The sequence below is a fragment of the Erythrolamprus reginae genome, chromosome 3 (genome assembly GCF_031021105.1).
Source record: "Erythrolamprus reginae isolate rEryReg1 chromosome 3, rEryReg1.hap1, whole genome shotgun sequence".
In the NCBI taxonomy this organism is placed as follows: Eukaryota; Metazoa; Chordata; class Lepidosauria; order Squamata; family Dipsadidae; genus Erythrolamprus; species Erythrolamprus reginae.
Genome location: NC_091952.1, coordinates 224,576,692 through 224,599,607, shown reverse-complemented (window position 1 = coordinate 224,599,607; position 22,916 = coordinate 224,576,692). Strand labels below are relative to the sequence as shown.

Here is a 22,916-nt window from a genome sequence, read left to right as displayed (position 1 = left end):
TAGCATTGTCCTTTGAATGCAATAGTTTGTGTATGGAGGTAAGTGACAAGGGCTCCATTTTAGAAGTCAGAAAAATACATCTATGGAGGTTGCTAGAATAATTACAAATATTTCTACCATCAGATCATTTCAGCACGATACTATGACAAGAGAGCATCATATCCTGCCAAGTAGAGCACTCTTCGGATTTATGGCTGACCATTAAAGTCAATTTTAATGGTTAATTTATTTCCTCTTTTTCAGAATTAAAAACTAGTTTTGTCTGGAATTGGTTGAAGATGGTCCGCATAACAAACATTAGTAACTATGGTTGCTGCAATGATAGTACATGAAACATGTTGGCAGATGGTAATACATTAATAATTTCAGATGATCAAATCTGCAGTAAAATAGGATTTTCAATGGGTGGTAGATTAGAAGATAATCTATTTGTAAAATATCACTTTTTAAAAATACAAATTAAAAATATTTTGGACAATCAAGATGCAAATTTTCTCTCAAAAGCAATACATGCCTCCTAGAACTTCCTTTATGCATGTTGTTTAATGGATTTTACCTACTCTATGATGAAAGACAATAAAGATATTAAGAGAGCAGGAGTATGGCTTAATTTGCTCTGTGAATTCACTGTGTACTACTTGTAATATACTGCTCAGTGGCAAAGAGCAGTTATATTTTATGTATTTTTCCCCAATACAGTTGTGGCTTTTCTTGAATTTATTTATTTTTAAATAAAACTTCCTTTCTTCCTATTTTTTTTAAATTAAGTCACAACCCCTATTCTAATTCACATCATATTCAAATTGGAGCGTTATGGCTTGTAGCTCACCACTGTGTCCCCAGGACACATCGATGTGTCCTCTTTCTAGAACAAAATAAACTTTAGGGATTCGTAAAACAAAGAAGAAACCTTAACTACTGAATGAATCCTATTTCTTACAAAAGGTTCCAGTAGCAAAGAGGATGTAATGAAGTTTTCATGCACACCTTCTGTTCTAGCGTATCAATCAGCTTCTGAAGTCTGTTTATTTGGGTCATCCACTGGTTGTTCTCCTTGTGCAGACCTTTGTAAAACATACATACCTGAATTGAAAACATGACTGAAGATTGTACTTTCTTAATAGGACAAACTTGTATTAATTTATTAATTTATTAATAAATTTATTTATTTGTCAAACAAGTATAGTATTATAGTACATATTAACATAACATAGTATTATAGTACATATTAACATAATATAATATAGTACATATTAACATAACATAACACAAGTAGAACATAGTAATAGGATAATAAGACAGTAGGATAGGGACATTAGGCACATAAGTGCACTTATGCACGCCCCTTTTATGATATATTTTTTGGGCAATGAAATGCAGTTTTTCTTTCACTGGACAATTGATGGAAGTAAAGTGTAAATCCTATGTTGATTCTGTCTTGATAAGAATCCTTCTACTGCTGCTTTCTTTTGCAAATATAGAAATTTCATTCCTCATAGATGGATTGCACTGCATCAAATTTGCCACCACTCTTGGAATAAATATTAGTAAAAATAAATATGACTGCAAGTTTAATTCAAGCCCTCTAAAATTTTCTGGGCAGCTATTTCATGGTTTGCAGGGGGTTTCCCCCCTGTTTTTTAGACTCCCCTTTGGCACCAGTAATCCTGGAATATATTATTTATGCACACACATAAACCACTTCTTATTTAAAATTCTTTATAGCAGTTTAAAACTATAAAATAATTCCTCATCTAAATTCTAACTATGATCAACTTTGCTTAATTTCTGAGAGCAGCTAAGGCTAGGTAGTCTGCTAAAGTGAATATTGGTGGGAAGGGAGAAAATTCCTTCATAAAGTCAACAAGAGGTTTGCATTAACCTGCCAATTGTCCAGAAGGGGGAGATACAGTATATGTTCTCCACGTCCAACTATAACAAAAACAGACTGTAAAGGTGGAAATGGCATTTTCATCACTGGGTTATCAGGATGAATATAAGTGGCTACTTCAAATTATTTTGCATACAGTACATTTGTTTCTGAATATATTAAGATGTATATCTAAAATATTGTAATTCAAATACATTGAAGTATTTTAAACTCTGTAAGGCGTTTAAAGTTGGTTGCAGATAGCTGAAAGATATAAAGCCATTATTGGTAGTATTGTGTACATATATTGTATTGTCAATATATGCATTGTGTACATATAAACAATATAAATATTAAAAATGATCAGAATATAATAAATGATTTATTATATACATTTTTTTTAAAAAAATGAAATTTAGTCTTCATTAATTGTATATGATGCCTTATTTGCATGAGTTTTAAAAAATGAAGAAACAATGATAAATGTTAAACAATATTACCTGGGTTCAAAAGAGGACTAACTGGAGAAAAACTATTATTTCTCTGGAGCCTTCGACCTGAGCGTCTTCCTGGCTGTTGTATTTTGAGCACCTCTGGCTTCTTTGGGACTTGCCTTTAGGAAAAAATAATACATAAAGCAGTTCAGTATTAAAATTGTTTGTATTTTTAATCTATTTGCAACCCTTTACATAGACAAACCTTGTTAAGCTTTCTCTTTATTTTTGTCTGTCACAAAACTGACCTTAAATACACTGGTTATCAAAATAAAAACTAGGCAAGTTAAAACGAAACCAGCAACAAAAATACATATGTAGGTAACATTATTTCTATTTCTAGACTAAGTCAACATGGTTATATAAAAAGTAACAGACTCTGATATATTTATTATATTTATATCTTTATTTTTATCCAGTCTTGAATAAGGAGATCAAGATAGGATTCTCTCTTCTCATATGTTCCCATAACAACAGTACCATGAGAAAGGTTGAGAATGCTTGCCTAAAGTCCTCTAGTGAGAACAAGAATCATAAAGGGTCACTTTGAGAGTGAGAATCTGCTTTGATTAAACTGTGCACCAGGCAATGAGACAGAAAGCTCCGAAATAGTTTCTTTTTAGTTCAAAGGCAATGGAACCAGAAAAAAGGACAGCTGATCAACACAAGAGCTCCCTTGTCATCACTACCTAGACATGAATTCATTGGGAAGGGAGAGTCTTCAAATAGAAGGAATAATTGAGGAATAATTTGTGGGCCTCAGATACAGGGTGCGTTCCAAAAGTAATGCAATTGTTTTTTTTATTGAACAGATTTGAATAGATTTATTGAACAGATTTGCACAAACACTTAAAATTCTTCAAAGTACTGTCCTTGGGCCTCTACATATTTTTTCCAGTGACTCTGCCATGACCAGTACGCCCCTGGAAGGTGTCTTCGGGGACCTCTTGCAAGGTCTTCGTCACGACTGATTGGATCTCTTCTATGGACGAAAAACGCGCCTTGCCACAACGCACTACGAGTCCACGAGTTCCTGGCCAAACACCAGGTGCCAACGCTGCCCTACCCCCACTATAGTCCTGACATCGCCCCCGCAGACTTCTTTTTGTTCCCAGCCCTGAAAGGAATCCGTTTTTCATCCATAGAAGAGATCCAATCAGCCGTGACGAAAACCTTGTGAGAGGTCCCCGAAGACGCCTTCCAGGGCGCGTACTGGTCATGGCAGAGTCACTGGAAAAAGTGTGTACAGGCTCAAGGACAGTACTTTGAAGAATGTTAAGTGTTTGTGCAAATCTGTCCAATAAATGACTTTTTAAAAAAATTACATTTCTTTTGGAACGCACCCTGTACTTTCACACAATCTAACTAGAAATCTCGGGGCAGGTTTTATTTTATAGAAGTACTGTACTAGCAAAGTATCATTTTCTAAATTAATTGAGCAAGACATTGGTTCTTAGCAGATTTCCTAAAATAATTTCCACTATGCTGTCACTATGACACAATAGTAAGAATCTTACTGCTCTTGTTGGGTTTGTTCTTCTGTGGTTTCCATAGCACATTCCAGGGAATTATGTAGAGACTGTAGCTGATTCAGGGTTTCTTTTAACATGAAGCGAGTAACAAACTGTTCCAATGTAGAAGCCTCTTGATAACTCTAAAGCAAATAGGGAAAATTGCTAGTAAAAAGAAAAAGCTTAACATTTCTCATCTACAAGCATTTTCTCCCAAATAATAGTTCCTTGCAGTCATCATTCTAAAATCAGATGTGTATGTTCCAACTGTTATTCCAAATGGAAAATTGGAGGGGGGTGGAATCCCATAAGTTAACAATGATAAACTATACATTCTTTCAAAAAAAATTATGTACTATACATTTCCAACTGATCATCAGGAGTCAGCCTTTCACTTATGGCAAGGTAAGTGGTTCTTGGAGATTGAAAGAAGGTTAAATCATATTAAATCACAATATGGTTAGTTGGATTTTGTTTATTATGTTTGTCCAAATTCATCCAATGTAGATTGTAAACCATCTTTTAGGAGATTCAAGTCATATGCTTAAGGTTTATTCAACAAATCATGGTAAACAGCAAGATTCTATGTCTGCAGATACTGTTATTCATCCAACTATGATTAAAACAAGCCAATAAGTAAAAGTTTAGATGCTGGACTGTGCATTCTTGTATTCAAAATTTGCTTTATTTTAAGATAAACTATTTATATTTTTATATCAAGGTCACTCTCAAATCAAATATCTTGGCATATTTAGCACCACAAGGAATTTTTTTTGGGGGGGGGGGGCAAATTAACATTAGGACATACAGTACTTACAATTCCAATGACTTTATAATGAAAATGACTTATAGTGAAAAATGAGCAAATGGCCAATTTAAAAATCCATAATACAGATTTGTACTTACTAATCCTTTTTTTAAAAAAAATACATCTGGTTTAAAATTGAAAAACATTCAGGCACATTGATCCAAAGATCTACTACAGGTGAAACTCAAAACATTATTTCAGTAATGCAACTCAAAAGGTGGAATATAATATATGGGAGAGACTCATTACCTGAATTCCCAATGAATGGTTCTTGAGGAAAGCATCTGTTCTCTTTACTTCCCCTTGAAGATGCTCAGCCTTACCCCTTTCCACTCATCCATATGATGAGTAGATCTGCCCAGTTTGGGAGTTTTCTGATCTGGTAAAAAGGTGAAGTTTGCCATCTTCTCCAATGTAAGACTTGCTACAAATATGTGCTTTAGCTGTGACCTTGGTGAGAATGTAGCAGGGCTGGGATTTTCCTGGATTCTATTGGCTGCTTTTAATAAGTTACACACTGCTTCTCCCTCTGTCCTGCAAATTACCTATCAACCTTGGCATTTTTGTTTTCTAAGTAAATATCCTAGAAGGAAGGCCATTTTTTTGGAGGAGTGCAGTGCAGGCCTTAGCCACTCTACCCATGATCTGCTAACCATCTAATTGTCTGTCCAGTACATAGATCGTCTGAAGATGTAGGTGGTACATGTGATTAGCTAAGACATTCCAGTAAAAAAGAATGGAAAGATCCCACACTGCAGTTGAAGCCTGCCATTCTTGTCATCTATCAACTTGCCTCCTCACCCATGTCCAGCTTATATTAATGAGAATGATTTATGGGCAAAAACTCCATTAATAACCACATCTTAAATTGCCCCACCAAGAACTATTAAGATAGCAAGCCTGCCAAGTCAGACTAAGGACCGGCTATGAGGATGGAACAAATGATGCTGGCACTATCATATATTGGAGGAAAAATTGTTAAATCAATGGTCTGAATATATTCTTTTTTATTTCGAATCCGCTTGTTTCATTAGGGTTGTATAATTACAGAATCATAGCAGTACAATAATACAATTCAGTGAGTAGTGAGAAAATAAACTATCTTAAGTTTCACACGGAAAGAGCAAGGAAAAGTATAACATTTTTATTATTACAGTTTTTTTAAAAAAGAATGGGCCAGAAGTATATCTTATTTTTCTTCATGGTAAAAGATAAGCAGTTATTGAAAGCCCAATGGTCGCTCATCTTAGAGATTGTCCATATTAATGGATAGCAGAGGGCATTATATTTTTTGCAAATATTTATTTAGCATTCATGAACATTAATTAAGCCTATAATGCTACCAATCACAGTAGCTGTTATTTCTACCATGAACTGGGAACAAAAATCCTGATAAATTATATGTCACTCCCTGTTTTTAAGCTGATAGCAACTATGCATGAAAACATTTGTGGATGATATTTGAAAGTGTCAGAACTCATTTGTACAAGTAAAGCCAATTTCTGTCTTCCTCTACATTATTTGACAAGGCTGTCTCTAATTAGATTAAGGATGATGTTCCTGGAAAATGTAATATAATTGCTAGTGGCTTTCATTCTCTAGACCTGAAGCTAGAGCTATAAGGGAGAATTTTGCCAGAAACAAACAATAAGACTCCCCCCCCCCCCCTTGGATTACAACTACAATGATCCTTCATTTTTCGCAGGGGATGTGTTCCAAGATCACTCGTGAAAAACAAATTTCCGTGAAGTAGAGGAAAGATGTTTTTTTATGTATTTAATGAGTATTTGGACTTTTAAAACCCACCCTTTGCATTAAACAGTCATTCTATAATGTTTCTCATCTGGAACTACATGCGATATCCTACCAGTTTCTTTAATAGAGTACAGTAGTACTGTAGAAGAATTTTATGAATTTTAATGGATTTAAAATTTTCAATGGATTTAATAGATTTAAGCCCCCTTTGAAAACCCGTGAAGTAGCGAATCCACGAAAGAGGAACCGAGAAGTAGCGAAGGATTATTGTATTTGAACTAATTGTACCTGAATAATTATTTTGTGGCAAATGAATGAAGAAAGAAAGATGAATTATTAGGAGATCTATCTTTTCTATAAAATGTTCAATAATATAAAAGGTGCATTTACATTCCTTATTTAGGGATGATCAGAGCATCTTTCAAAGTCTGCCAACATCAAAATTTGTCTTCCGGGCCAAGAATTTTTCTTTGAGAATTGCTGTACAAAATTGTTTTCAATCATGCTGGTTCTATTACAAATAAATTGTTTTCATTTTTCTTCTTCTTCAAAGAGCAACAAATCCAGGAAAGGCTGCAGCTGGTGCACAAACCAAAGCTCTGCAAAGGTTCTCCAAGTCACAATTTGATCTTTTCCCTTCTGGTTTGCTACAATCCAACTTTTTTAGAATTGATAATGTCTTTGAATTTAATGCACACATGTACAACATTTTGAGACTATTGATGAGTGGGATATCTGGAAATAGAGACCAGATTAACTGCTTCTTGGTAGGCCTGTCTTTTGGTTAATGTTAACTGCCTTGAACTAAGTATACATAACTTTAATAATAATATAGAGCTGCTTAGAATTGGGCTGGCATACACTAACGTTTAATCAATTATCGTCATTATTATCATTCAAATAATAAATACCAAGTATCTTGGTTTTTGCTGCTGCTATTCAGACTGCAAGAAACTTGTTATAAATACTGTATACTGTACATGGTTAGAAAACAGTTATTTTAGGAATTAATCCTAATTGTAAGAAAGTGTGGCACTGCAAAGAACCTTTAAAATGACATTTAATATAATATACAAGTTTCTTTCATTGTTATCTAATGGATGTGAATACTGTAGGTTTGGATTGGAATATTTTTTGTCTCAATATTGCAGCTAGATTATTAAAACCATTGGTCCTATCCAAAGATGAAAGGGACTCCATTCCAGGTAGTGTAATGCTGTTCATCATTCTGTTTGATCTAAAATGATACATTCCTTATAAATTGGACATATCAGGGGGACAGCACATTGGGGATGTTTGTTTATTTATTTATTTTTTATTTTTTATTTAATCAGATTTGTATGCCGCCCCTCTCCGCAGACTCGGGGCAGCTAACAGCAATAATAATACAATGTAAACAAATCTAATATTTAAGTTAATTTAAAACCCCAATTTAGAAACCAATCATACATACTGACATACCATGCATAAATTTTATAAGCCTAGGGGGAGGGAAAGTTTCAATTCCCCCATGCCTGACGACAGAGGTGGGTTTTAAGGAGCTTACGAAAGGCAAGGAGGGTGGGGGAAACTCTGATATCTGGGGGGAGTTGGTTCCAAAGGGTCGGGGCCGCCACAGAGAAGGCTGAAAGATGTTTCTCTAATGTGAGCTGTGGATCGAGGAGGACGCCCAAGTTGCAGACCCTCTCTGAGGGGGTTAATGATTCCCCCCCCCCAGGGTAATGGACGGACAGATGGGATTGTCCTTGGGAGGCAAAACCCACAGCCACTCCGTCTTATCAGGGTTGAGTTTGAGTCTGTTGACACCCATCCAGACCCCAACAGCCTCCAGGCACTGACACATTACTTCCACTGCTTCGCTGACTAGACATGGGGTGGAGATGTAGAGCTGGGTATCATCTGCATATTGATGATACCTCACCCCATGCCCTTGGATGATCTCACCCAGCGGTTTCATGTAGATATTAAATAGTAGGGGGGAGAGGACTGACCCCTGAGGCACCCCACAAGGGAGTAACCTAGAGGTCAACCTCTGACCCCCCACTAACACCGACTGCGACCGACCGGAGAGGTAGGAGGAGAACCACTGGAGAACAGTGCCTCTCACTCCCAACCCTGAAAAAGCTAGTGCTTGCCAGTGGATTCCTCATATATGAAGACCACATTGTTCGTGTTTTATTTTTTCCTGTATTTATTATCGCAAACAGCCTGCTCACTAAATAAAACTGCAGTTGGCAATATAAGAACTTGGCCAGATAGAGAAAGCAACTTTGTGTATTTGGCAGATTTATAAAGATATTTTATATAGATAAAATAACCAAAACAACAAAAGGGAGAGAAATAATGAGATGCCTCAATTATTTAGACTGACAAAGCATTCCAATTTTAAGACACTGCTGGGGTAAAATCTTCTCATTTCTTCTTTGATCAGGCAAATTTTAAGTTGACAGAGATGCAGGAAACATCTTAGACCTATTGTAACTCTTATCACAGTTCTACTTCGCAACAGAAGCGAATTTCAGCAATTCCCCTCCAGGATAGAAGTAATGAGATTTAGATGCTATACTTATTCCCAATATCTTTCTTGCTTCAGATATTCCATTATAGGCACAAGGACTTCCATGCACCTTTGTCTCCCTTGCTTGCATGCTGTGTATCCTAACACAATAGCAAAGAATTAGTCAAATATGATTTTGCCAGGTATCTTTAGCTATCAGATTCCTTCCTTTGAAAGTGAAAATAACACTTTAGCCACCAAAAAAAGAAAGAAAAAAAGACAAGATGAAAACAAATGGTGAATGTGCTAAGGAGATGAGATTGGAAAGTCTTCCGATCTTTCATTTGGGGGTTCTTGTGAGAAGGGATATCTGTAGACAATAGAGTGCAATTCAACCTGTCTTGGTGAGAGTTTTAGTTGCTAATAAAACTCAGTCATATATGAGGCAACTTTGAAATATTCTATTCAAACAAAACCTTTGAAGGGATTGGAAGAAAATCAGAATACTTCAAAGTCTTAGGTTTTTCTTCAAATCTCTTCAAAGGCTTTGTTTGTTTTCAAAGAATAATAAAACACAAAACAAAAATCACTAATCCATATTTTTCATATTCAGGAAGGCATTCTATACCCATCTTGTACTGTTCTACTTCTGAACCACTGACTTTGTTCACATATCACGCCAAACAATAATTGGTTTAAAAGTGCTGGAAAGTAACATATGAACACATTGGTCCAGCCCAGGGGTAGGCAAAGTTGCCTCTTCTATGACATGTGGACTTCAACTCCCAGAATTCCTGATCCAATCATGCTAGCTTAGGAATTCTGGGAGTTGAAGTCCAGATGTCATAGAAGAGCCAACTTTGCTGTACTGGGGTATTTCAAACAAGCTGGAAAGAACTGATGGAACTGGGATTGATGATAACTTTGTCCTCCATCTAAGCAAATATAACAATTATTTTTAATAGAGCAAATTCTTAAATATATTTAAACAAACCAAGCCCCCATTACATAATAAAGCTGGAAAAATAATACAAGGAACCCTACTTTCTTTGTAGTATCCATTGCCTTCAGTAGGGCTACATTGAGATCCTCCAAAGCAGATAAGACATTTTCATAAGCTCCAACATGCTGGGAAAAATATTCTAAAATGAATAGAAATACAGAATGAAAAAGTGGGAAGGTTAAAAAATCAAAATGGAGAGGGGGGGCATAAGCTGGGTCACCCAAATCCTTTAGGAAAGTAGTTTATTAAGGCCTTAATACTGAGTAAAAGTGGTAAATCCCTCTGAATGTACTTTGTTCTGGTTTTATTTTAGCAGTAGCAAAAGAAAGAAGGAAGAAGAGGAGGAGGAACAAGCAAAGAAAAAAAATATCAAAGTACAGTTTGTGAAATAGAAAGAGGCCGCCACATGGAGGGTTTATATGTTTGCTTCAGAAATTATAATAAAAGTTAGTTAGGGGAATCAGGATGTAATATCCTTCCAAAAAGGTTTTTATATTAAAATAAATGAGCAAGAGATTTAATATAACAATGCCTACATAATGTATATGCAATGCCTATGTAAACAGATACAGGCATATTCCTGTCCTCAACCAAAAGAATTCTAAAGTCATCACATGCATCCCTAAAAAACTGTATCCACTAATGCAGTGATGGCGAACCTTTGTTTCCTCGGGTGCCGAAAGCGCATGCATGAGCGCTATCACATGTATGAATGCAGGTGCCCACACCCATAATTCAATGCCTTCCTGTGCATGCACATGTGACCCCCTGCTCCCACATTTCCTGACTTCTGGTGGGCCTAGAACGCCTGTTTTTCCATCCTCCCCAGGCTCCACATGCATTCTTGGAGCTTGGGGAGGGCAAAAACGCCTGCCCCTGCCCCTAGAGGCCCTCCAGAGGCTAAAAACATCCTGCCAGAGCCTTGTATGAGCCGAAAATCAGCTGGTTGGTGTGCACATGTGCGCTGGAGCTGAGCTAAGGCAAAGGCTCACGTAATGGTAGATGTGGCTCCGCTTGCCACTGTGGCACGCATGCCTTAGGTTAGCCATTACGACATTAATGCATTAAAGAGCTAAGGGAATATCATACACCAATTTCTTACTCAATATTGAGCCATTTGTGAAATATTCTATTTATTCTCCTGCAAGAGATGGTGCTTCGAGAGACTGTTCCTGATTTTCCTGGATTTTGGTTTGTGCTTTTACAGAAGATGGTTAATGTTCATCTTTACTGCACTCAATTTAATGCATCATATTTCAGCCATTTTATCATGTGTTTTCCCTTAATGAAAAACTTCACAATAAACTTTCTCACAGTCATATGTTACTCAAAGACCTGTTAAAGAGTAAAAATTTGATCTGAAGACTCGCTAAGATAAAATCACTGTGCACACATCTGTTTCAACATTCTCATTGCATTTATTACTTGCTTTTAATCAAATTGCATCTTAGGCACTAACAATAAAACAAACACAAACTGTCCTTATTCAGACTCACTAGTTATCTCTCTCCTTCTGGAAGCAATGAATTTGATTCTTTTATTTTAATTAAAAAAGAATTGCTTACCAAATAATTCTTCAGTTTCCAAGTTGCTGCAAGGAAAGTAATATAGAAAATGCATTGCTATTTTGTGAATTCTGTCATTGACTTTTAATTAGGTTTGTACACCCACTAATAATTTAAGTGTGAGTTTGTAGGTTATTATCAAGTGTGCTTGATCAGTTTTTAATTTCTATTATGTTGATTGATTGACATATAATTTATTTATTTAGAATTACCGTAAATATTCAGCTCAATTGCATGTCAATTTTTTCCCAAGTTTTCAAGTTTGAATAGCAAGTTTGAAATATGCTTTACCATTATATGCAAAATGGAATAGTTGAAAATGGCATAGCAAGATGGCTTAGCAATTCATAACAAAAAACTTTCTCAAAAGATGCACCTATACATTCAATTTGCTGCATTTTGACAATAAAGAGTACTTCAAATATTCTATATTTTCTCTACCAAAATGTCAAATTTGAAAGAGAATACTTGTCTCTTTCTACAAGAACCACAGAATAGAGAACTGGAATAAGCCTTATATGATGTAAAAAATACAGACTATAAAGAAATTGTTGACATACTGGAAAATGAAAAATGTGGATTATATGATGGATATGATGATTCAAATGAAAATGAAAATGACAATCCAAGATGTCATGGACAGTGACTCTTTGCAGGATTTACAAAAGAGGTTTTTTTAAAGAAGCATCTGCACAGGAAATCTGAAGAGGCATCATCCTATGACAATATATGAACGAAATGATTAAGATTTCTAGAAGCAAGAGAAAGAAGTGCAAAGTTGCTTGCTTGACCCAGGTTAAAATAGACATGTTTCTATAATATCTGGGAACACTTTAAGGACCCATTCATAATGCCTGGGAAGCCAGCACTTTTACCCCCAAAGTAATCTTGTGCCTTGTTTGATATGAAAGAGACACATGCCCTGCTCACAATCCGTGGCAAAGAGGCTTGAAGGCACAGCTGCTATTATGGGGAAGATAATGGCAGATACCAGCTGAGCTTCATATCTCTGATCGTAATTTCAGATTGTCAAAGTGACCGATGTTGAGATCAGTTCTAGCAAAAAAGAAATCCAACATGAGCTTTCTGATTTGCATTTTTGAAAATGTTAAATGTTAAACATGCAATTATCACATTAGACTTATGATTGACAGAGCTCTCCCCTGGACATTGACCTTAAAATGGGTTTTCATGACTTTTTATTGCTATCTGCCAAGACTTGTGAGCTTAGAGCAGCTGCACCAAATGCAAACACCAAACAAGAAATAATGCTGACAGCAAGATACACATAGCATAACTACCTGCCAACTCCAAACACAAAGTCTGTTTATCTTTAAGCCTTTCAGATATGGCCTACAAAAGTCTGTACCATCACAGATGGGATCACAGAGTCAATGTCCAGCACAGAATATCATATTGCCATCATTTGAATTTCTAAAGCCTAGATCTGGAAACCCTACTTAATATAGTAGGGTTAACTTAATATAGCCCAATAAAGGCAGCTTTACATGGTGGGATATTTTAATCACAGAATATGGTTCAAATTCAGAGCTGACAACTTGGAAAACATGCTTATTAGGCTGGCATATTAGTTTTATTTGTAAACTAAATCCAAATCCAGAACATCATCTCAACTGTTAATATAACTGCAGCACAACAAATGGCTATGATTGTTTCCCATCAGATAGCATAAAATGAGAGTTGTAGGCATTAGGACTCCTATATGGAATGCAATACAAATAGGCACAGAGGTTTTCGTTTAGCGGCATCTCTAAATTGTATTTAAATACACATGTATAGCATTCTTATTGGAATCCAATAGAATGTTTAGGTCATTCCATTAGTGGGTTCTAAAACCTGTTGCTGTCAGTTTGTTTACACACTCGTGTTACTGGTTCACAGAACCAGGCTGAACGGGGAGGAATCTACCCCTGAGCCATTCTTCCTTCTTTTGAATAAATAGTGTCAGGAATGTTTATAGGGAAGCTTTACAATTTTGGAAGGGTCCCAAAGATGCTTTTCAAAAGGCAACTGGAGTACCTTGTGCTTTGTTTTCCTTGTGTAAGGACATAATAATAGTAGCATAGGCAGAATTACTGGGACATAATAGTAACTTGTTGTTTTTCTTCTGTAAGAACTGCTATGTTAAGAATTGGAATTGCCTCTGCCATTTGCTCTTACCAAAGGTGGGTTCCTGCCAATTCTAACCAGTTCTTTAGAACTGTTAGAAACTCGGCAATGACATCATGGAGGTTTTTCTGTCGGTTTCTCTGTGGGGGCCGCCATCTTGGATTTTGTTTCCGTGCATGTGCAGAAGCTAATTTTTGCTTCTATGCATGCACAGAAGCTAATTTTTAATTGCTGTGGACCAGGGGTGGGCAGCAGGCAGGACGGGGTGGAACACAGTTCCACCAGCAGAAATGAAGATGCGTGCGCAGCTCCAGCTGATCAGTGGCTGTCACTTCCTGGATTACTGGTCTAGGTTTTTGTTCTCCTTTTTTTCCCTGCTGGTGCTGTGCCTGCGCTCCTGGCTTTTTTCCTCTTTCCTCCTTCCTGACCTCGGGATAAGCTTCCCTCTCTCCTACTTGGCTCCCCTCTAGCCACACAGCCACCTCCCACCTGAGGTGCAAGAAGAAGGCATGGGTGGAAGCAGCACTGGCAGCATTTATGCTTGTGGCAGCACCCGTTCACCTAACTACCCAGCCTGTGGCAGGCGGGCAACCCAGGAAGGAGAGCGCGGAAAATGCAAAGCAAATTGTCACCCCAGGGAGCGACACTGGTTACATTGTAAGTCAAGGACTTAACAGTTCACTTGAACGATGATGACTGTTCAAGTCACTCCCACTTGGTCACATGGCTGGCAAGCCACTCCTACCCAGTCACAAGACCATTAAGCCACACCCACAAAATAAGCCACACCCATAGTATGGCAGTAAAAATTTTGGCTGCCCATTACTGCGGCGGGCGCATGCAAGGCAACCCTGAGTGAACTAGCACCAAAAACCCCAGAACCCATCCCTGGCTCCTACCAGTGATCTCACTTCTGTATAACTCGGTGCCTGGTGCTTCTGTTGCTAAGCACTCAGCCCCCTGTTCCTTGCTTCTTGGTCAATGAAGGAGTACAAGGAAGGCATGGGCCAGAATTGGGTACTAAGCTGATGTCTCTGAAGGTATAAAAGGACACCACATGTTCCCCAAGGTGTGGCCTTCCTTATGTGTCTCTTGTATATGTTCAGAACTGTTTACCGAGCCTTTGCCTTGATCAAATAAAATGCTGATTCTTTTTCAAGCCTCTGCATAAGTTCTCTCTCTCTTTTTTTTTTTTGGCTCACTGTGGGTTTAAGCGTATTGCTAGACCTTACACTTGGAAATGTTTCATTTCTCACCCAAGAAGCTTCTTTAGTTCTCCTTGGATAAAAAGCCAAATATTTTCAAGGAAAAAAGCATGAAAGTCTAGTTGTCTTTTGAAAACACATTTGGGACAGCCATAACCTAGATCAGTGTTTCCCAACCTTGGCAACTTGAAGATATCTGGACTTCAACTCCCAGAATTCCCCAGCCAGTATTTGCTGGCTGGGGAATTCTGGGAGTTGAAGTCCAAATACCTTCAAGTTGCCAAGGTTGGGAAACACTCACCTAGATGACTGATAATCTCCATAGACAGTTTTGGAAGGGATTTGTTTTTCCTCTGCACAATAGTATCTTTAAAACATTTTTTTTTTACCATTGGTCCGATAATGGTATAAATCACTGATCTATCCCTATGCAAACAAACTAAAGTTCAAAATGGCAGAACTAACAAATGAAACTAAAAAGGGGGAAGGCACTCTCTCTCAACATTTATATGACAGAAAACAATCCACTGTTACTTGAAGTGTATGGATAACGTCCCCACTCCACCCACCTCACTACTGTAGCCATTTAAGTTTTATAGATTATGGATGAGGTCAGTCATACATGCGTTCATTTCATGCATCATTTATAAAGCAGCAAGCTTACCTGACAAATCCATACCAAAAAATGGCCTTGCATCTGTGATTTCAAATTGATTATTTTAAAAATCAATGCTACCTATTCTGTATTATGTATGTCAATCTTCTGAAACAGCTGGTGAAGCTCCTCTATGCTCAGGATTCCATCTGCAAAGTAAGCCTTAAATTCATCAAACGACAATTTGCCATCATCTGAAATCAGAGAAAGATTTGTTTACCCAGAGACATTTTTAATCCAACTAATCATGACGTTTTAAAAGGAAGCACCACAGGCTGTAATTTTTCTAGTTTATACATTTCTGCATAATATGAACCACCCTCTCTCTCATACACAGATATTTCGTAAGCTGCTTAATGTCACGCTGTGGGTTGACAGCCTCCAAAGACATTAAAAAACATCCTGTAGTTAAATGGTTAACTCTGTTTGTTAATGTAGCTCCTCCCTTTCTATGATGTAACACTGCTTTGCTCACTTCCTCCCTCACGCAGGAAGAGAAGCTGCAGCCATTCTTCTCTTCTTACTTGTTAAAAGATGTGAAGACATGTTTTTATGCCGCTCCCGGCAATATAATCTTTTTTTACTTTTTCTAATAAAAGTTAACTTCGTTCTCAAATGCCTGCTTGTAGCTTAATTCCATCGACCTCTGGGAAACCTCACTTCAGCTCTAACAGGCTGATTTCTCTCAGTGAGATCCTTTTCCCGTCACTTAAAACCCACCTCTGCCGCCAGGCATGGGGGAATTGAGATACTCTTTCCCCCTAGGCCTCTACAATTTTATGCATGGTATGTCTGTACGTATGTTTGGTTTTATAATAAGGGTTTTTAACTGTTTTAGTATTGGATTATTATTATATGCTGTTTTATTGCTGTTGTTAGCCACCCCGAGTCTGCGGAGAGGGGCGGCATACAAATCCAATAAATGAATGAATGAATGAATGAATGAATGAATGAATGAATGAATGAATGAATAAATAAATAAGCTACATTATTATATTAGAAAAATGTGTTTCTTATGACTACAGATGGTTATTTTTGTGGTGCAGTGAAATTTGGTTGTCATGTTCTTACAGACTTTTAACGAATAATGTAGAGTGAAGGGTTTTTTTTACAGGTGCACACAAGTCCCATTGTCCTTGGGACCATCATACCTTATTATTGCAAGGTCACTGTAGATCACATGGAAAATAGACATAAGGATAACCTGTGAAAAGCCTGTCCTTAATATTTTTTTGGTTTGTTAACATTTGTCTTAGTAGTCAAATTAGCTCAGGAGTGATGATCCAAAATACAACACCTTCACATAGTATCTTACCAACCTATTGGGATTACAACTCCTAGAAATGCTACAGATAGAGGTCTTCTAATCCAGTGTTTTTCAACCAGTGTGCCGTGGCACACTAGTGTGCCGCGAGACATGGTCAGGTGTGCCGCGAAGCTCAGAGAGAGAAAGAAAACAAGAGAGAAAGAAAGAGAGAGAGAGAAAGAGAGAAAGAAAGAGCAAGAGAGAGAGAAAGCAAGCAAGAGAGAGAGAGAAAGAGAACGAGAGAAAGAAAGCAAGAGAGAGAGCAAGAGAGAGAAAGAAAGAAAGCAAGAGAGTGAGATAAAGAGAGGGAGGGTGGGAGAGAAAAAGACATAGAGGGAGGTAGGGAGGGAGAAAGAGAAAAAAAGAGGAAAGAAGGAAGAGAGAAAGAAAGAGGGGTGGAGAGAGAGAGAAAAAAAAGAGGAAGGGAGAGAAAGAGGGAGGGAGAGAGAAATAGAGCGAAAGGGAGGAAGAGAGAGAGAATTTTTTTGTCCAAACTTTTTTTAGCTGCCCCCCACCCCCACCCCACTCAATGTGCCCCATGGTTTTGTAAATGTAAAAAATGTGCTGCGGCTCAAAAAAGGTTGAAAATCACTGTTCTAATCCAATCCCCTACTCAGGCAGAATTGCAACACTGTTTAGGCAAATTATCCAATATATTTTGGAAAATCTCAAGTGATGGAGCACCCACAGCTTGATTCCTGTGTAGTAGGGCTAGATCTGCTAGCCCTATTACACAAGAATAAATTCCATTTACATTGTAAATATTTATTCCCTCATCAGAAGCTATCAGTGCTGACTATTTGTCTACTTAGAAATTTTTGACCCATTTATTCCTGAACAAGTGCCACAGTGAAAGGAAAATCCAAGTTCAGTGAAATCTAAAAATGCAGGCTTTGCTGTATATCATTCATGAACAGAGATCTTTTCTGAAACCGCATTTACTTCGGGTACGCTGAAAGATGGTTCAATTTATTTTGCAAGAGTGCTTTTTATCTACTTTCATAGTCTTAGCTATCTGTTTTCTAAAGTGTTTCATTAGCATCTCCTCAGGTAGCCATAGAAACCTGTTCTGAGCAAGTAACATGATATTTGTTTTATCTGATAATTATGCATGAATGATTATCTCAGCTTTTTTTTATCAGGCTATCATCAAACTGCTGGATCTTAGCTGTATAATGTTAGGTATAGCTAGAGCAAGGAGATTTCTAAAAGAGAAGATTTCCTTATACTGATGATTATACACGTAGTCCTCTTAGAGTGATGGACTAATGTATCACCATTCATGGTTACGCAGTTGATTAAAAAAGCAATTTTATTTTATTTTTTATTCTTACAAAATTGTATTTTTACAAATACAAATCCTTGCATTTATGATCCCCACAGGTCTGTAAAGCAAAGAAAACCTGAAATAAGATATTAAGCACAATCACCAGTTCTTTAACAGCCTCTTAACATCCAATTGCTGGTCCCAATTTGGTCACTAAACAAGGATTATCTTTAGAATCTTATGTCATTTAGGTACGTTGTATCAGAAAATACACAAGGATTTTAATACTGTATCTGATAAGTCTGTTGCTATACAACATAATTGTGAATTTAGCTAATGCAAAATTAATGTCCACTGAAGCCCAGGTAGTATTACATGTTGTACATAATTCAAGTTTCGATTTAGATTTAGATTTAATTGGATTTATATGCCGCCCATCTCCGGGGACTTGGGGCGGCTCACAGCATGTACAAAAAAACCCAAGAACAATAATAACAATCCAATTAATACATTAAAAACAATCTTTAAAATTCTAATTAAAAAACTATCAATATCATTCATTCAACAATCAAACTAAAGCATTCATTGGTCAGGGGAGAAGATCTAAGGAACCCCAGGCCTGGCGGCAAAGATGAGTTTTTAAACTATTTTGGAAGGTGAGGAGGGTGAGGGCAGTACAAATCTCTGGGGGGCCGGGGCCCCCACAGAGAAGGCTCTTCCCCTAGGTCCCACCAGCCGGCATTGTTTGGTCGATGGGACCCTAAGGAGACCAACTCTGTGGGACCTCACCAGTCACTGGGATTCATGCGGCAGAAGGCGGTCTCGGAGATAGTCTGGTCCTATGCCATGTAGAGCTTATCGGTATTCTCTCAGACAATCGGTATTCTCTCAGACATTTGGAGAGAATACCGATTGCAAAAGATGACTAGAGTCAAATAATTTCAGTGCATATAAGTATTAAAATTTACAAAATGGTAGGGCATAATTTCACAATCCAAACACCTTTCATTCATTTCCTGATGTTGCCGAAATAGAAAGACATGGATCATGATATTGTAGCCTCATCTTGTAGATGTTCACTGGATATGTTCTACCAATAAAACTGCATTTGGTAGGAATCTTTACTCATTGACCTAAGGATATGTTCCACCAAATCCAGGTGGCTAGAACTCTCAATAGACTGAATAGAATTGTCCTAATAATTTTACTTTAAACGTCTGATATTTCAACCAGATAATCAACAGTATAATCCATGATCTACATGAAGAAGCATTTCCTTGAACAAATTTGTAACTGCTTTTGAAATCAGTTACAAATAATGTTGCAGCTGTGTTTGTGGTAAAATGATAATTGGTAAAATTATAATAAAGAATAATTGGAAAAAGGCCTAAGATTAAACTATCATTTTTTACCTAACGAAATTAGTAAAATCTAAATGCAGCTTAATACATTCTGAATGCAATTCAATGTAAGGGGAGGAAATTGCAAACATCAGAGAATGCTAATAATTTGAAATAAAGAATGAATATGTTGTATATTTTTTTCCTCTTTGGGTGAGAAAGTAGAATGGCTTTGTCATGGAGATGGGATCCTTCCCTTTCCATTAGCTCCTTGGACAGATCTGCGAGAAACTGGGCCAGTTCTATATTTAAAACAGGTCATTTACATTGTTCCCAATTGTTTTACTACAGCTAAAAATCTGTTCAATAACAGGAATTTCATATTAGTTTTATTTAGGGTTTCATCCACTCTGCCTCAGATATAGCTCTCATTTGCTTTTTTGTTTTTAGTTTATTGGGTTCACAGCTGTTCTTTCTGGCATATTATGAATGATACTAACATCAGGTATTCTAAGCATCCTTCCTCAGCTTTTCATCAGTTTTTAATTATTGGATTTTTAGTGCCTTGTTTTTTTTTCAGAGCACTGCTGGAAGCTCTACACAGCTGTTGCTCCACAGTTCCAGATTTAAAATCTCCAGCTATAAAATCTTCTCTGCTGGGGCCTTTTTAAAGGCAAAAGCTTTGCTCATACATTGCAATAAAGTGGAAAGCCACTGGAGATAATTTGAAAAAGGGGTTTCAAAGCATGACTAGAATTCTTCAGAGCAGCTGTATCTTTTCCTGGCATCACATGGAATTTGTACTTATATCTGAGGAAAAAATTACAGTCAGGGCTTTTCCAATTTTCATATTAAAGCTGTTTCCCTTCTGGACATCACTGTGGTGACATAAAACCTCTCATTACTGTTTAAGTGGCACAACAATGATTGCATACCTCTAGAACAGGGGTCCCCAACCACCGGGCCGCAGACCAGTACTAGGACGCGGGGCATGTTGCACCGGTCCGTGGTGTCAGCAGCTGCTGGCCCTCATGCCGCCACCCCCTCCCTCCAGCGCTTCGCCTCCCGCCGGGCAAGAGGCCTCGGGAGGCAGGTTCTGCCGGCCACAGGACGATGGACAGGACAGAGGGGCGGGAAGGACCGAGAGGCTCAAGCCTCTTTTGGCTTCTGCCGTGGGGCGCTTTTGCGTTTTTGGCTGGGGGGAGGCAGGAGGGCCAGCCTGACCCCCTGTCTCCAGCGCTTAGCCCCCGCTGGGCAAGAGGGCTTGGGAGGCAGGTTCTGCCGGCCACAGGGCAATGGCGGGAAAGAGGGGCGGGGAGGACCAGCACCCCCATGCTTAATCCCGCCCCCAACCACACCCCTTTCCGCCCCCACCGGGCCATAGAAAAATTGTCTTGCTGAAACTGGTCCCTGGTGGAAAAAACGTTGGGGACCACTGCTCTAGAAGATGTGTAAATCCCTAGGGAGAGGCCTGCCTTAGTATAAATGTTGTGTGTAAGACTCTAAGAAACATTAGTGTGTCAGAGGGAAATACTCCTCTGTTTAGCCCATGATTGGAACATTTATGGTCCTTGACCAGGTAGTGGACATTACGGCCAGAATGATACACAACCATATTTTTAGGCCGAGGACTTAAATACAGTAGTACCTCTAGATACGAGCTGCTCCACATGCGAATATTCCAAGTTATGAGCCACGACGGGAGCAAAATTTCCGTTCGACACCCGAGCTCAAATTCAGGATATGAGCCGAGCTTCCACTAGGTGGCGCAAGAATCCTTGCTTCTGGTTATCTCGGAGGGGAAAAACAAAGTCTAAAGCCATTTGTTCCAGATACGAGTTGTTTGACATACGAGCTCACTTCTGGAACGAATTAAACTCGTATCTAGAGGTACTATTATAGTTAGTTTGTTTTGTTTTCACTTAGTGTGTGGGCAGCGGTGGGCTACGAGCCAGAACGCTAAACTACGCTCGCCGCCACGGCTCATAAGTTCTTGCGGGACCAGCACAATTTTGCTGTTGCACCTGTGGAGGAAGCAAAATTGCGCACGGAACCGCAGGTGCACCCGTATTTCAGCAAGGCTCGTTTGCTTCTGCGCATGCTAAAACACGGGCACACCTGCGGTTCCGTGCGTGATTTTGCTTCCTCCACAGATGCAGCAGCAAAATCACGCTGGTTCCGCAAGAACCTACGAGCCGCGGCAAGTGCAATTTAGCATTCCAGCTCATATCCCACCGCTGTGTGTGGGTAAGCCTAACCATTGCATAAAACTATTTATAACTTTGTCATGATTATGGACTCACCATTGTTATTTATTCAGCAAATAATGGTTGAGCCATGGCTTTACATTATGTCAAAACAAGCTGGCAAATGTAAAGAGCTTTGGACAGATTTATAATCTCTATTCAACCATATATCCCAACAAATCAAATGATCTCCATAGAGATGGCACCATAAATGCCAACACGAGCTACAATGATGTTTCATGCAGTATGACATAATTTCACACCTGAATTATATAATTTGTTATCATTTGTATGATGATGCCCTAGCAAGCATAGCATCCCACAGTCCCTGGTGGATTCCCATAATCAGTACAATCTAGACCAGTGTTTGTCAACCTTGCAACGTTAACGTGTGGATTTCAGCTCCCAGTTTTTCCCAGGGAGCATGGGAGTCAAAGCCCACACATCTTAAAGTGTGCCAGTGATGATGGATCAATCTCTGCAGCCAGTGTAATTTTGACGTGACTAGTTTACCAGCCACTGCTTCTCCTAGGGAAACAGACAGCAGTTGAATGAAAGGTTCCTCTAAATCAGTGTTTCCCAACCTTGACAACTTGAAGATATCTGGACTTCAACTCCCAGAATTCCCCAGCCAGCGAATGCTGGCTGGGGAATTCTGGGAGTTGAAGTCCAGATATCTTCAAGTTGCCAAGGTTGGGAAACACTGCTCTAAATCCCTCACTGTTTTACTTATGTTAGAAACATAGAAGTCTGACGGCAGAAAAAGACCTCATGGTCCATCTAGTCTGCCCTTATACTATTTTCTGTATTTTATCTTAGGATGGATATATGTTTATCCCAGGCATGTTTAAATTCAGTTACTGTGGATTTATCTACCACGTCTGCTGGAAGTTTGTTCCAAGGATCTACTACTCTTTCAGTAAAATAATATTTTCTCATGTTGCTTTTGATCTTTCCCCCAACTAACTTCAGATTGTGTCCCCTTGTTCTTGTGTTCACTTTCCTATTAAAAACACTTCCCTCCTGGACCTTATTTAACCCTTTAATATATTTAAATGTTTCGATCATCTCCCCCCTTTTCCTTCTGTCCTCCAGACTATACAGATTGAGTTCATTGAGTCTTTCCTGATACGTTTTATGCTTAAGACCTTCCACCATTCTTGTAGCCCGTCTTTGGACCCGTTCAATTTTGTCAATATCTTTTTGTAGGTGAGGTCTCCAGAACTGAACACAGTATTCCAAATGTGGTCTCACCAGCATTCTA

The 22,916-nt window shown here is 38.3% G+C and overlaps 1 protein-coding gene across 1 annotated transcript in view; it reads right to left on the bottom strand.

Moving 5' to 3' along the window:
- Positions 1-22,916, bottom strand: part of NECAB1 (N-terminal EF-hand calcium binding protein 1) — a 34,445-nt gene that overhangs the window by 6,173 nt on the left and 5,356 nt on the right. The window contains exons 3-8 of the mRNA XM_070748030.1: positions 15,579-15,687; positions 11,504-11,529; positions 9,980-10,077; positions 3,882-4,018; positions 2,371-2,483; positions 988-1,064 (exon numbers count right to left, since the gene is read on the bottom strand). Coding sequence (XP_070604131.1) covers positions 988-1,064; positions 2,371-2,483; positions 3,882-4,018; positions 9,980-10,077; positions 11,504-11,529; positions 15,579-15,687 — 560 coding nt within the window. The remainder of the gene's footprint in view (positions 1-987; positions 1,065-2,370; positions 2,484-3,881; positions 4,019-9,979; positions 10,078-11,503; positions 11,530-15,578; positions 15,688-22,916) is intronic.